General features: G+C 35.7%; 2 protein-coding genes across 3 annotated transcripts; one reads left to right on the top strand and one right to left on the bottom strand.

Moving 5' to 3' along the window:
* Positions 1-39: 39 nt before the first annotated feature.
* On the top strand, positions 40-8,750 carry LOC111018805 (uncharacterized). Of its 2 annotated transcripts, none has more exons than XM_022295055.2 (10): positions 40-950; positions 1,551-1,865; positions 1,956-2,258; positions 2,347-2,409; positions 3,137-3,625; positions 3,706-3,774; positions 4,057-4,221; positions 5,417-5,633; positions 5,709-6,035; positions 8,004-8,750. In XM_022295055.2, the coding sequence occupies exons 1-10, from the start codon at positions 186-188 to the stop codon at positions 8,114-8,116; spliced, it is 2,826 nt and encodes a 941-aa protein (XP_022150747.1). In that variant the 5' UTR covers positions 40-185; the 3' UTR covers positions 8,117-8,750. The 2 variants fall into 2 exon arrangements, with proteins under 2 accessions (XP_022150747.1, XP_022150745.1); XM_022295053.2 differs by having other exon boundaries at positions 3,134-3,625.
* A 1,293-nt stretch (positions 8,751-10,043) lies between these two features.
* Positions 10,044-13,167, bottom strand: LOC111018869 (peroxisomal adenine nucleotide carrier 1). The gene is made up of 5 exons (XM_022295119.2): positions 12,818-13,167; positions 11,894-12,125; positions 11,131-11,277; positions 10,810-10,967; positions 10,044-10,714 (listed from the first exon to the last, which is right to left on the bottom strand). The coding sequence occupies exons 1-5, from the start codon at positions 12,958-12,960 to the stop codon at positions 10,441-10,443; spliced, it is 954 nt and encodes a 317-aa protein (XP_022150811.1). The 5' UTR covers positions 12,961-13,167; the 3' UTR covers positions 10,044-10,440.
* Positions 13,168-14,140: the final 973 nt, after the last annotated feature.

Here is a 14,140-nt window from a genome sequence, read left to right as displayed (position 1 = left end):
CGGGTCCAAAGAAGGAAAGAATAGAGTCTGACCTGTATATTGCGGCTAAATAAAATGCGCGCATCCGTAGAGCATCAAATCCCTGAATCTCTGAATCTCAATCCAACGGACGGCGACGGTGGGAACCGGCGACAGAAGACCGAAGACCGAACAGCGAACCAGAGGGGAGGGTCGTCGCTATCGCCATGGTAGAGGACGACGATGAGGAGAATTTCGGCCATTTCAATTTCGTTATGAATCCCAATCACACCAGCAACCGGACTTCCTCCACAACCCTCGATGAAGACGATTGGGGCGATTTCGTCGACCATTCTGCTCAGATCACCGTCGGTGTCGATCTCTCCGGCGGCCTCTCCCCTGCCCACCCTTCCCCCAATTCGCTCGGGACTTCAAATCCCTCCGTCCAGTCCCCCAAGATCCAGTGGGCGAAGCCTCAGGGGGCTATTCCGCTCTCCATTTTTGGTTTGGAGGAAGACGAGGAGGAGGAGTTGGGATCCGGCGTAGTCGATTCTGGTCGCGGATTTGGTGAAATTTCGTTTGCCGGGAGAGAGAGCGGTTCGGCAAGGAATTCCGGTGTTGGGGTTGAGATTAATGATCTCATCATAGCGAATTTGTATAGTCCGAACCAGCAGATCAAAGGCGGAACTGGAAGTCCGTTGAAATCGAACATGGAGTTCGATCCTCTGAACTTCAACAATTCCTTGAATTTGAAATCCAATGGCTCCGATTTGAATGTTAATGGTGTACATTCTTATTCGAACCGAACAAATTTTGATGGTGATTCTTTAAATTTTGAAGTTAATGGAGTGAAGCCAAATGGGTTCCATTCCGACCTGACAAACGTGGCAGAGAGCATTGAGGATGATGGTGAGGAGGTGGACGATTTTGATGGATGGGAATTTAAGGCTGCAGAGTCAGTAATGCCGACGGGTGATGATCAGAAATCTAAGGTAATGATTATCTGGTTTTCTAACAAGATTTAAGGCTTTTGTCATTGGCTTGCTAACGAACAGAGGAAGTTGAAACTAAACTCCAGAAATTGGTTTTATTTTCCAATTTCTTAGAGCTCCAATGTATTGGGAGTACGGGTTTTTAGGTGTTCCATATTTAAAATAGAAGTTAGTAGAATACAGTTCGAAAATTAGACAGGAACTTGGAATTCAGAGTTTTGATACTGTTCACTTAATTATTGTAAAAAATAACAGTAGGAGCTACTCATTTTCGTAACTATACCAGGAAGAACTGGTTTTTGAACCATTTGATTTGAAGATGGAGCCCATAATGCAGATTTAAGGTGAATTCAGGCCTGTATTACTTTATTTACTTTTTAGTTGCCGACATTTTAATGTTCAAAGTTGCTGGAAAATTATAGTTCTTTTTTTTTTTTTTTTTGCTGCTTTTAGGTACTAGTATGTGCATTACTTTTAAATTACAGCTGGAGACTCCTGTTGTTGTACCTGGTTGTTTTTTAGAGCCTTATAAAATAATGTCTATGAACTGCTATGCTAATTTCAGTTGATACTTTAAGATTGACATTCTGTAATCTGAAGGTTGACGGGAAAGGCCAAGAAGGTTTCAATGGAGTAGCACAGGCATTTGAATTCGTAATCAATGGACATAACCATGGAGGTTCAACTGTTCAATCAAATGGAGCTGTTAACAACATAGATAAATGGGACTTTGGTTTTAGTCTTGATCCAAGTCCTGTGGCTCAACATGGCACCTTATCAAATGCACAAAATAAAAATGGTCAGAATGATCCAGATAATGGTTTTAACCTTTCTCCTATTGATCGGAATGCCAATACTGACGAACATGTATGGGATTTCAAGGATGCTTTTTCTGATGCATCGGACTATAAGTTGGTGAGTTGGTATGATTATTTTTAGCATTCTATCGAGAATGTCAAGATATTTAATAAGTTCAGTCATTCTATATTTTTATTTTCAACGTAGGAAGAGTCGAAGCCTGTCACCGTTCCTCCTAATGGTGTAGTGGCACTTGTTTTGAATGGAAGTGTGGATATCTCTTTGTTTGCTGCTGATGGGATTTCTCACAAATCTAGTGAACAACAAAATTTCAACTTAAATTTCAAGCCAAATTGGGGGCAAGAAGACAGGAAGCTTGGAAACCAGGACAGTAACTTCCATGATACCGGGAAAGATTTAAAGACTTCCCCTGTAAATGAGAATGATGATTTCAATGAGAATACTTGGGATTTCAAGTCTGCAGTTACAGATTCTGGGTCAAACAATGAGGTCTTTGGGTTTGTCACGTTCTGGATATCCGAGTTCTATTTTCTGTCTCTGTTTGATATTGATGTTCCGTGTCTTATTTTGGTTGTAGGGAGAGCCAGGGGAATCTGTGGCTGGTTTTGAAGCACCTGCTTTTAGTTTTAGCAGTAATCAGGTGGTTGCTCATATCTCGTGCTGTATGGCAAATTACTGTGGACTTGTTTTGTTCCTTGGTACATCGGAAATTTTTGAGTCATAGAAGAGGATGATAATGCTTCATAGTGCATTAAAATTAGAACAGAGAAGTTGTCCATGTTAGCAATAGTTCTTGTATTGAAGGATTCCTGTGCTCTAGCCCAGATTCTTAGAAAGCAATTACTCATCGTGTCACGGCCAAATACATAGCACGCACAAGAACTAATGTGTGTATATATATAATATATTTATGTATTATCTATATTCATCCTCAATAGTATAACTTCAAATTCTGAATCTTTAAACCATATTCTTCTTTTCACCTCTGTATGATAGATGGAAAAGTTTCTTGTAGTTATCTTTAAATTTGAGGATCTTTCATCCTCCTATTATTATACATGTTCTTTTTCATATATTATTAGGAAAACTTTAATTTATAGTTGTCCTAGTATATTTTCGTTAGGGTCAACTCAAGAGCTTGTTATTTTAAACACTTTGAATATGGATGACATTAATATTCTTGTTCTATTTCCTGCATTTTACCTTCTATGTGTATATAATGTCCATTTCCACATCCAAAATCTCACTCCACATTCTACCTTCAATGTTTTATATCTTGTCAAACTTGAGTTTCTATGTTTCTTTGTTTCTGTAGACATATTGTGCTTCCGGTGATAATGTCAATTCTTTTCTTTTCTTTCCAGAAGAATTTGGAATCATGGTCCAATCACCAAAAAGCCTTGCCCTTGTCCATTTTTGGAGATGAGGAGCTGGAAACTAATGATGATTTCTCGATAAATCAAGATCCTTCTACCTGTATATCTGTCACTCATGAAGGACATTATAGCAAGAATCCCAGTTCTAATGTATCTATCAATGATTTGATATCAAGTCTATATAGCCAAGCTGAGAAGAATGGTTCTATCAATTATTCACCAGAAGAAAATGATAATGGGATCAATTCATCATCAAGGATGTCCCGTTCTGATTTAGGCAATGATGATGATGATGATTCCTGGGAATTTAAGGATGCATCACCGGATATTAATGTGCCAGATCAAATTTACGTTACTGTTCTTGGAGATTTACCTAAGCAGTCATCTACTGGACTACAGTTTGATTGTTACATGGATTTCTATTACAAATTAAATCTTGCTTTGAACCCTGTTGTTCATGGCCTTCTTGAGAATTTAAAGGTTGGCAATCTCATGAATATGAATTTCCATGATATATGTTTTTTAACGTTGTTTAATTATTGAATTATATTCCTTGATAGAAAGCTCAAAGTATTGCCTCTCTTTCTGGTGAAGATGCAAAATCAAAAGCCATTTATGAAGAAATTCAGGTTGGTGTTACTGGTTATTTATTTATTTATTTATTATTATTACCTCTTCAATTTTAAGCCATGATAAATCTTTTTAACTAAACTATCTCTGAGATGTATACTTTCATTTGGTTATGTGCATGTTTACTCATCGTATAGACTTGTTCTTTTGCCTTTTGCATTTGCAACTCTTTTCATAATCATTATAAAATAAATTTCTGTGAACATGCTCCATGTTTTTTGTTGAATGTGTGGTATTTTCATCCGAACTTCTGAACAACATTTTCTTATTTCTTCTTGCAGAATTTCAGCGCCGAACTGTCGCAAGAGAACTTGATAGCTGAGAACGTCTCATCTGAGTTTCTCCTTCCAAGGGATAATTCTTTCAATGAGCTCTTTGAAATGTTGCGGGATCCAAGGTTCCAAATGCTTGACAAAGAATATCATTTGTCAAAAAGGTTACTATTGGTAAGACCTTGCATTATATATATATATATATATATATATATATATATATATATATATATGGGAAATAAACATTTATTATTATTAGCTTTTAGAAGTTTGAATTTTCCTAGTGTTCATATTTTGCAATCACTTTGAATTTAATGTTGAACGCACAAGCCCAATATTTTTCCACCAGTTCCTTTGTTGTAAGCATGAAGGTTTTTATTATTTTTTTTTCTTTTTTTCTTTTAGGGGTGTGCTACTAGTCTACTTTCTAGAATTTAGAATTTTATTTTTCCCATTCACTTTATCCATAGAATTTTGTTTTTTACACTTTTTATTTATTTGATGAATTATATGGTTATTGTCTACACTTCCAGCGTTATGAACTTGGGTGCTTTTTGGTCAATTGATGAAATCAAAGTGACTTGAGTTCAAAGCAATTTTTTATTTTTTTTAAATATCCTTGAGTTTCCGAGCCAGCTTATGCACACTTCGACTAATCTTAAGGGGGACCCATTTGACCCTACTACATTTGGTTCCCAAGGTAACTTGTACTTGTAGGATATTAAATCATACGTAGGTGACCACCATGGTTAGAATTCATTCCTCCCTAAGCCCTTTGCTATTTACATTGGCCCTTTGGTAGAAAGCAAAATTTTAACAAAAGTTCACCATTGTCATTCCTGTAAAAGTTGCAGGATCCAATTTTTAAATTAGAGTTCCACAGGCAAATTTGCTGAAAAAACTTTTTTTTTCTTCTTCTTGTTGATGTCCGTGAGTGTCCGGGTCGGCTTACGCGCACCTCGACTAATCTCACGAGGCAACCGCCTGACCCTAAACATTTGATGCCGGGAAATACATAGGAATTACTAATTCTTAAAGTAGGTGACCATCATGAGATTTAAGCACATTCCCTCTTAATTAACCCTAATCTTTTTGGACCAATGAGCCACCCATTATGGTTTTGAAAAAACCATTATTTTAATGGAGCAAAGCACATTTTGTCTGCTAGCAATTATTAAGCTTGACAGGCTGAGGCGAATTTGTTGTGCTATCTGATTGTTTTACCCAGACCCTCTCATCTTTTCAGGAAGTCAAATTCATGAGTGCAATTCTTTTGTTTAAGAACTTAATTATGTTGAATATTTGTGTTCTTGAAAAATCTAAATGCTAGTGAATATTACTTAATTGCACTTCCTTGTTCCATTGATAGGCAGAAAATGATTTGAGATCAGCTATTGAGCTCTTGAAACATGTTGTGTCAACTCTGAAGATTCTCAAACTTGTATCTGTGGAGGAGCAATCTAATTATGTTTCCATATGGTACCAAATGGTGTTTGTTTGTTTTCATGAATTAAAACACGGTGCCTTGATTTGGAAGGAATCCGTACTGAGAAATGTTGAAAGTTACATATTATCTGAACCTCAAGGTACTGCATCAATTAACACTACAGATTACATTGCAACTGCAAATTTGCTGACAGTGCTTGCTTCCATTGTTTCAGGAAAACAGTATATCTGCGCCCTCAGTGAGATTTATAGAGTAGTTCAAGTGCTTTGGGCCACGGTTAAACTTTACAAGCCATGGATACTGTTAGGTTATGTTGATTCCAGTGGCTTGATTTCTCTTCTAAATGAGTGCTCCGCTTTTTGGTCAAGTTCAGGACTCGTTGGAGCTCTCTGCAAGATAGATGATCCTACTGATTGCAAAGCAGTGTTGGATTCTATCGATTTTATTCAAAATCTTGATGAATGGGGTCTGAGAAAGCACGTTCTCTCAGGACAACAACCTACTTGTTGTCTATCACTCATAAGTGCTGAATCAATTCCAGGTATGCACCAGCTCTATTACTTTTTGTCCCCAAGGTAGGAACTTAGACTTCCTTAGAACCAAAGTTACAAATAGAGATTGGAAAGATGAGGCACCAATCATCATCAAACCCACCATGCTCCCCCCAACCCCACAAGCCGAAAGAGCTTACAAATGCTACTCCCATGTGCTTGAATTTTTATAAGTGAACGATTACAAATGGTTTACAAGAGTGCATCAAACGAACTGCAAAAAGCCAACAAAATTCTAAATTTGGAATTCCCTGTTTCAGTTATCATTGAAGACTGTTGGGTTTCTTTCCTTCCATAACTCCCAAACAATGCCTTAAAAGCATTCATCCAGATCATTTTGGCCCATCCGACAGCTCCTGTAAGGTGACCTTCCTTTTGCACATGACACACCAGATTTTAGTAGAAGGGGACATTTCTTTTTTTTCCCCCTCCTTTACTGAATGAGCTCCGGGCTCCACTGTATTGATTATCCTCCAGGGATCAGGGACCAGATGACAAACTTTTAACTTTTTCAGGACATGTATGTTTCCACCCTGTTGCAAGTAACTTTTCTTACAAATTCTGTCTTTGGCTGTAAATGAGGAGAAGACGCTAAAGCACCTCAGAAACCACATCTTTCTATTCATTTGCTGGTTAGATTTGATATTTTATGGTGAAGTCAAGAGCTTTGTTCATTCCCAAATTTGTGCTTCCAAAAGTTATCTTCTTGATTGCAAGTCCCTAAGCCTGAAGATCTCTCTTCCATTAGTCAGCCAAGCCACTATGAACTCTTTGGACGGTTGGCACTGTGAGCCTAGGGAACTTAGAACTTAGTGGTTAGTTGCCATCCCGTGATTTGGTCGTGAAGTTCATTGTCTCATTCACCTAACTAAAGGCAATAAACTGACTGAATTGATTCCGACCATTAGTTATGAAAGCCCACTTGCATCAACTACTTTCAACATGCTGTTTCAAAGATCCTACCAATTTGATCTTTGCCATGTCTGGCTGGGAATTGCCCGTGTGGCTTATGTCATAAGAGTTCTCCATTAACAGATTGCCAGATCCATTTGGCAATCAGCACGACATTCTTTTACAAACCTCATCCTCCGTTGTGTTTGACAGGAATTACTTTCTTGAGAACTAAGGGGGCGTTTGGGCGTAGGTTTGGCATCAGTAGCCTGTTAAGCCTGGGGTTAAACTTGGGAGTGTTTGTGATGTCTGGGATTGGGAAGCTTGTGTTTGGGGATAAGAATTTGTAGCTTGGGATTGGGTAGCTTATATTTGGGGTGCATGAATATGCAACCCGGGTTTGAGTTTTATATTTTTTTATCTAGATTTTTTTGTGAACTATTCCATCCTTCTGCAATATTGTATTTCATTTTCTAAATTAAAATAATAATAATAATAATAGGAAAAAAAAAGAAAGAAAGTGGTGGGTAACCCATGGGGTTGAATAGTTGGGATTAAATTGAGGAACCCAAGGTTTTTAAGCACACACCCCAAACATGGGTTTGGCTTAAGATGCCAAACCCACCACGTTCCAACCCCTCCTCCCAAATACCCCCCAAGTGATTGTCTTGAAGGAGATTTCTGAACTTAACCCTATCTATAGTATTGACGAGGATTATTCTAGTATCGAGGTTTCAATTCTATATTTTGTATCGTGCACAGGTACAAAATTCAGTTTAACATTAGCTTTTATGGATTTGTTGGGAGTTCATAATAATCATAGCTAGAAAATCGTGGCTTACGTCACCCATAATTTTGAATATTGTAGTATTGTGCACTAACATGTCTGCCCTTAAGATATCACAATTAACCAATCAAAGATATCTCCTAACGAACAAAACAAAACAAAAGGGAGATGAGAGGAATTTTAATGTACTATTATCTCCCATTTTTGTCGATTTTTCCTCCATATTTTATAAAGTAAATTTCTGCACTTTCATTTTTCTGAGATTTCGGCTTGGTATTAGGATTGGAATTGGTGGTCTGGAATGGGGAGAACTACTTTTTGAAGCTTGCAAACTTATGGGCAAATCTAATACGTCGAGATCCCCCGTTCATTCGATACCCAAGTAGTAGGTGATAAGAGAATGAAAGCCATATTGTGTTTTGTATAACATCCTGGATGGTGTGGCTGGCTGTGGCTGTTGCTATTTTATCTGAACAAGGTTCTTCAGGTCTCGTCCCGGCTGGTCATCCGTGCCAATGTTCATTAGGAAATGCTAGATGATCTCGCATCTTGAGATGACAGTAAAAAAGGAGAATCACTTCTGGGTTTTCAAATTGATCAAATAAACCCATCTGGGGTCTCTTGGGATCCAGTTTCCAACCCATACTCCGCCATTCTTTTGAAGAGCTACAGGCGTAGCGATTCGATGATGTTTCGTATTTGTATCATATTATGCCGTCCAGAACTGGATGGATTCAGAACACCACCATACATAGAGAGAAATCATATTGGAGATCATTTTTGTTACATTATTATTTTTTTTCTTGTTAATCCATTCGGTTCTTGTTTAAATGTTATATTTCTAGTTCAGAGTCCCAGAATCAGAACAATCACTGTTATTAGTGGAACTTTGTACACTGTATATATAGCTTTTGTTTTTTCCCAGAACCATTGTGGTATTTATAGTCTGTGAAGTCCATTGTTTTAACAGTTTGTACCAAAATATATTGTGTTACTATTAGAATATGATTGATTTTTTTTTCCTTAATATCCGTCAGTGAATATGATTGAACTGAATGCGTAAAATCTTAAAATCTTTCACATTTGGGATTTCTTTCCATTATTGCACATGTTTCAAGTCTATTAATAATAGCTTGATTGATAAATAGATCATTTGTTCAGAGGTAATTTATGGATTTTTAATTGGGGCAGTTGTAAGCAAAAAAATTGAGTAAAATTAGTAAAATTGTAACCACATTTAATTTTTTCAAATATAGAACTTTTAAAGAAAAATGGAGGTTCAATTTTAAAATGACAACTTTATCCAAATTATATACATTTGTAATATATCTAACTAGTATGTATTTGATATACATCTAATATAAAGTGAAAATTTTTGCTATATTTAAAAATTTTAACAACATATGATATATTTTGAAATACATAAAAGATTTTTGTCACATCGATGCAATTTCCCTTTTTAATTCATAAGTAAGTCCTTTTTTTTGGTTAATTTTTTTGTGAACTCCTAAAATAATTAAATAAAAAATCATTTATTGTCCTATGAGATTGTTTTGCAAGATACCTGTTTCCTGTTATTTAAATAAAAACATAACTGCTGCTGGTGATTGTTTTTTGTTCTTTATTTTTTATTGAAAGAAAATAAAAATAGAAACATGTTAAGTAATAATTATTTATTTTTTGTTCTCTACCATTTTAAATTTAAAAAAAAAAAGTAAATTTTATGAATGAAAATTAGTTTTTAAATCAAATATTCAAGATTTTTATTGTTTCATTTATTCAAATGGACTGAACTGCAATGAGTCGGTTTTATGAAAAATGATAATAATAATAATTCAATTTCAACTTGGACTCTTGGAATGTTTTACCACAAAATAGTATTATAAATTTTGGAAATTGAAATTAACCCAAACTGGACCATAACATTTTTCAATTTTAAGTCATTATATGAAGAGTTTTGTTGTTTTGTTCCTTATTTTATTTTTAATACAAACAACATGTAGGGTAGAAATTTGAACATATGATTAGAAATATGTCTTAACTAGTTGAACTCAACGACTACATATTTTAGAACAGTTTTGTATGTATTACTATTTCAGTAGTATTTTCCTACATTTCAATCTACAAATCCGTTCCTAAAAAATTTACACACCAATGAAATAAAAATTTTAATCCTACCATAAAATTTCATTTGACTAGTCAACAATTGATCCATAGCCTGTACTTCTGACTTCCTACAGTTCACTACAGATAATTCCGGAACTGGCACTTGAAAATTTTTCAAAATCACTTTTGATTATTTAATCCAAGGCTATAGAAATTCAAGAGAATGCTTTCTTTTCGTAATGGAGCTATCAGGGGCCACACTCCTTGCATTACCTTCACCAATCTTAAGACCAACTCAACAAGAATTTGTCTATGTTGAAATCTCTAGTTACAAACTAAGTTACATACAAAAATTTAGCTGTATGGCATTGGCTTAATCTATTCAAGCCTATGGCACGTTCTAACTGAACAGAATCCTCTAAAAAAGAAAAGAAACAGCTTCACGCCAGTAGCTTCAACATTCAATACTGGACTCCATTAAGTAGATGTTTATTTTGGTAAAAATTAACTGAGCTTGCATTATTCCAATGGGAATGATGTTTATTCCCATGTTATTACTTCTTCTTCTTCTTCTTCTTCTTCACAGGTTTTTGGTCCTTTTATTAACACCTTCAGCTACTTTTTAGTTTAGTCCTGGTGAGAAATAAATACCTTCTGGTTGCAAGTATTAGAACCCAAGTGGTTGCAGAGATCTTCTCTTTTATCATTAAAAGTAGAGCTGAACTTAGTACAGTCTTCAAGATCTGTGCGTGTAATCCCTTGAAAAATCCTAGTATTCCTTCTTTTCTCCATATAGAATGGACAACACCTGGAACAGTTTTGCGGACTTTCCGCCGATCTTTCTTGATTTCGTCATCATTTGCAGCTTGGATCATCACCTTACACCTGTGAGCAGAAAAAGAGCCTTAATTGGTTCAGCATGCCAGTTTCAAAAGGATAATGATATGGGATTTTTAAGGAATGGAGAAAAAGTTATGCACCTGATTGCGGGATATGTCAGAATGGTGGCAATACTCTTCGAGACTGCGCCTAATACAAAAGCTGTAAATGCAGACAGTACAACTGGAGATGAACCTTGTTCTGTTTTATTCGGTTTTCCACTGAGGAGGTTCTGTTTCAGCTGATCAAAAACTGTATACTGCATTAAATTAAAGTGAATGTGTTAAATCTATGGTGCTCGAATGTTTAAAAGAAGCTAAATTAAGAGAACATCGCAATGCTTGTATTCTTTCAGTTGCACGAGTAAAATTAAACGGATGACAAGACGACCGAAAATTATTCGCCTAGTCAGGGACAAGTACCTGAATGGCAGGGTTGGAAGTCAGCAGCAAAGAAATTCCAAGACCATCAAAGGCATCGCTCCAAGTGCCCTCTGTCAGGGTCTTGAAAAGCCCTTTTGATTTTCCAAACGCACTTGTCTGCATTCTTGAGGAGGCTGTATCCAAGGGCTACACAAGGGCAAACCAAGATGGTTGGTTAAACTTCAATATTTCATCTAGTTTTGTTCTTGTCCATGCAAGATTTCACAAAGGGGCTTTGGAAGTTTATATATGATGATGTTCAAACTTCGCAGCTCGAGGTTGCACACTATATTGCACTAAAATCAAATCTCTCTATTAACAAGCGGTGCAGATTGAAACGAGAAGTTCATGAATAAAAAAGTAAATGATTCTTAGTTTCCTTCCTTTCTTTCTCCATCCGTTCATTCTAATCAAGTAGCTCACACTGAACTGACAACTGAGGACATCTGAATAAATAAGAAGCTAAAACCTTATTTTACTTCCAAGGACTGCCCAAATTCTATATCATATAAGAATAAATTTACAATAAAGTTACAATCATCATACTCACTCTTCAAGGTAACCAAAAAGAAGTCATATGTCAACTTCCAACTCATATCATATAAGAAGTGGAAATCTATTATTTTATTTTCCCTTTTTTAGCGATTTTGTCTCATTTTCAAAATCCAATCGACGAATTTACACATTTCACATATCCCAAACAAATAATAATAATAAGCTAATAACAAAAAAAATAATAATAAAGCAAAAACCGAGAATCAACCTGAGTCAAAATGGCATTGCAAGCTCCAGCAGCAGCAGCAAGTAACAGGTTCGCTTTTGTTCCAATTGATTTAGCACCAGTTCTTTCCATATATAATTTTTTGAAGTAGCTATACCCATAGAAGTACAGAAACTGAGAAACAAAAGATTGTAGATTTTTGGTCCCCAGCCCCTGGTACAGCGAAAGAACTTGATTCGATTTTATCGCCTCCCATAATACATCTGAAAGATTCCTACACAAACCAAAACCAATTGAATCAATAGAGACACAAAAATGAGAACTACACAAAACAATATAATGGCATCAAATTAGTTTCCCTATCATTGGAGCAGCACCATTTTGACAACAAAGTAGACACAAAATTAAAAGTTCAATGACCTATGAGACTTTTTTTAAGTTATGGCACCTATTATAAACACGAAACTTTAGAGACTTGTTAAACCCAATCTTGAACTTCCAGTTTTTTACTAAATTTGTAACGTAACCAATAAATTAAGTAACAAGCCATTGATTATCCAGATTTCAAGGAAACTGAAACAGCCGTAAATGATTTCATGCCAAGCTTCCCACAGCTCACCAGCCAGCCGCTTCAAATGCGCTCAAATTCCCTCGATAATCCGATAAAACCCAGAGTACAACCAATGGATTCATCAAATTACAAGCTCTGTGGGAGTCATGGGATCGCTACCGGGAAAGATTTTCAAAGATCATATGGTCAAATAAGGTGGGAAAAAAGAGCTCCAAATGCATATTAGATACCCCATTAGCAATTACTTTGAGAATATTGTAAGGATTACAGTAATGATACCCGGGATCATGATTTGAAAGTAAAACAAGTAACTAAGATGTCACGATCACAGGGGGAAAATTCAAACCCAGATCAAGAAAAACAAGAATCGACGCAAAACATGATAGTGGGCCGACCTGTATTTCTGTTGGCCATGGGCTCGAGCCTCGGCTTGGTACTTGGACTTGCAGGTGTCAAGTGGGTACAAGATGGTGGTGCTGACGAGCGAACCGATCGCACCGGAAGTCGCCTCCGACAGCGATTCCAGATCAAAACTCATGATTCTATTTCTGTGTGTGTGAAATTTCAAGGAATTTCAAAATGAATTCTCTTGTTCGGGCAGGCGAGGCTTTAAATGGAGAGATCAGAGGAAGAAAACGGGGAATTGCCGCGGAAATGAAATGAAAACGAGGGAGCGCGTGGCCGGTGACGTCTTCTAGACTCGAAAAAACGTGCGCCACCGTTCGCGTCTCGGCCGTCGGATCGGGTTAGCGGCGTCTGGATCGATGGAGAAGATCGCTCCATTTCTAGGCCCCGTTTGGTTTGTCTTGTATGAACAAAAAAAAAGGTAACTTTTTTACCATTTTCTTGTTTTCAGAAATTAAACGTCAAATTACCGCTAATAATGCTCCTTTTTACTTAATTAATTTTAATTTCGTTCTTATGATTTTGTTAAAACTCCATGAATTGTTTTAACAGTATTTTACCCCTTCCAAAAGCCACTCTTTTTCTTTCTATTTTTTACTCGAATCTAAACTCCAATACATATTATAAAACGTTGTCATACTAAACTATGCTCACTTTGATTATAATAATAATAATAATTTTTTTAGTATAATATGTTGTGGGATTCGAATTCACAACTCTCTTTGGTTGTAGGTATAGGTCAATTATCACTTAAATAGACTCGTTTGAGAATAATTATTATTATTATTTGTAATTAACGTGATCCAAGCTGGTCTTTAAAAAAAAAAATATTAACAGACCATGATCTTGTATAAACATTTGTGGCTCTTTGACATTGGTGTTCACAGCTATTCAAGTGGCCTTTCAGATTTCAGTCTTAAATTAAATTACAAATAGTCAGTTTAATTTATTTCATCGACTACATATCTAATTTTTAATATTGATTCAATGATAGTTTTATTTATTTTTTATTTTGAATTCAAACGAGGTGTTAAATGAGCAATTATTTACCTTATAGTTATTGATTGCCCTTAACCAGTTAATTTATATTTAATAAATATGGTCCATGTTAGCTATAATTTAGATTAGCTTTTTCTTATATATAATTCAATTTTAATTAAAATTAACTAATGTCATTTTATATTGTTATTTAAACATTTATGTGACATTAAAACAATAAAGCTATAATTTAGCACGAGGTTAAATAAAACAAAATAGTATATTATTATTATAAAATAAAAACAAATGAATATATTAAACTATGCCGAGGTATA

Source organism: Momordica charantia (assembly GCF_013281855.1).
Source record: "Momordica charantia cultivar OHB3-1 chromosome 8 unlocalized genomic scaffold, Mcharantia_2.0 BLBB01000008.1, whole genome shotgun sequence".
NCBI lineage: Eukaryota > Viridiplantae > Streptophyta > Magnoliopsida > Cucurbitales > Cucurbitaceae > Momordica > Momordica charantia.
This window is presented reverse-complemented; position numbering and strand designations above follow the sequence as displayed.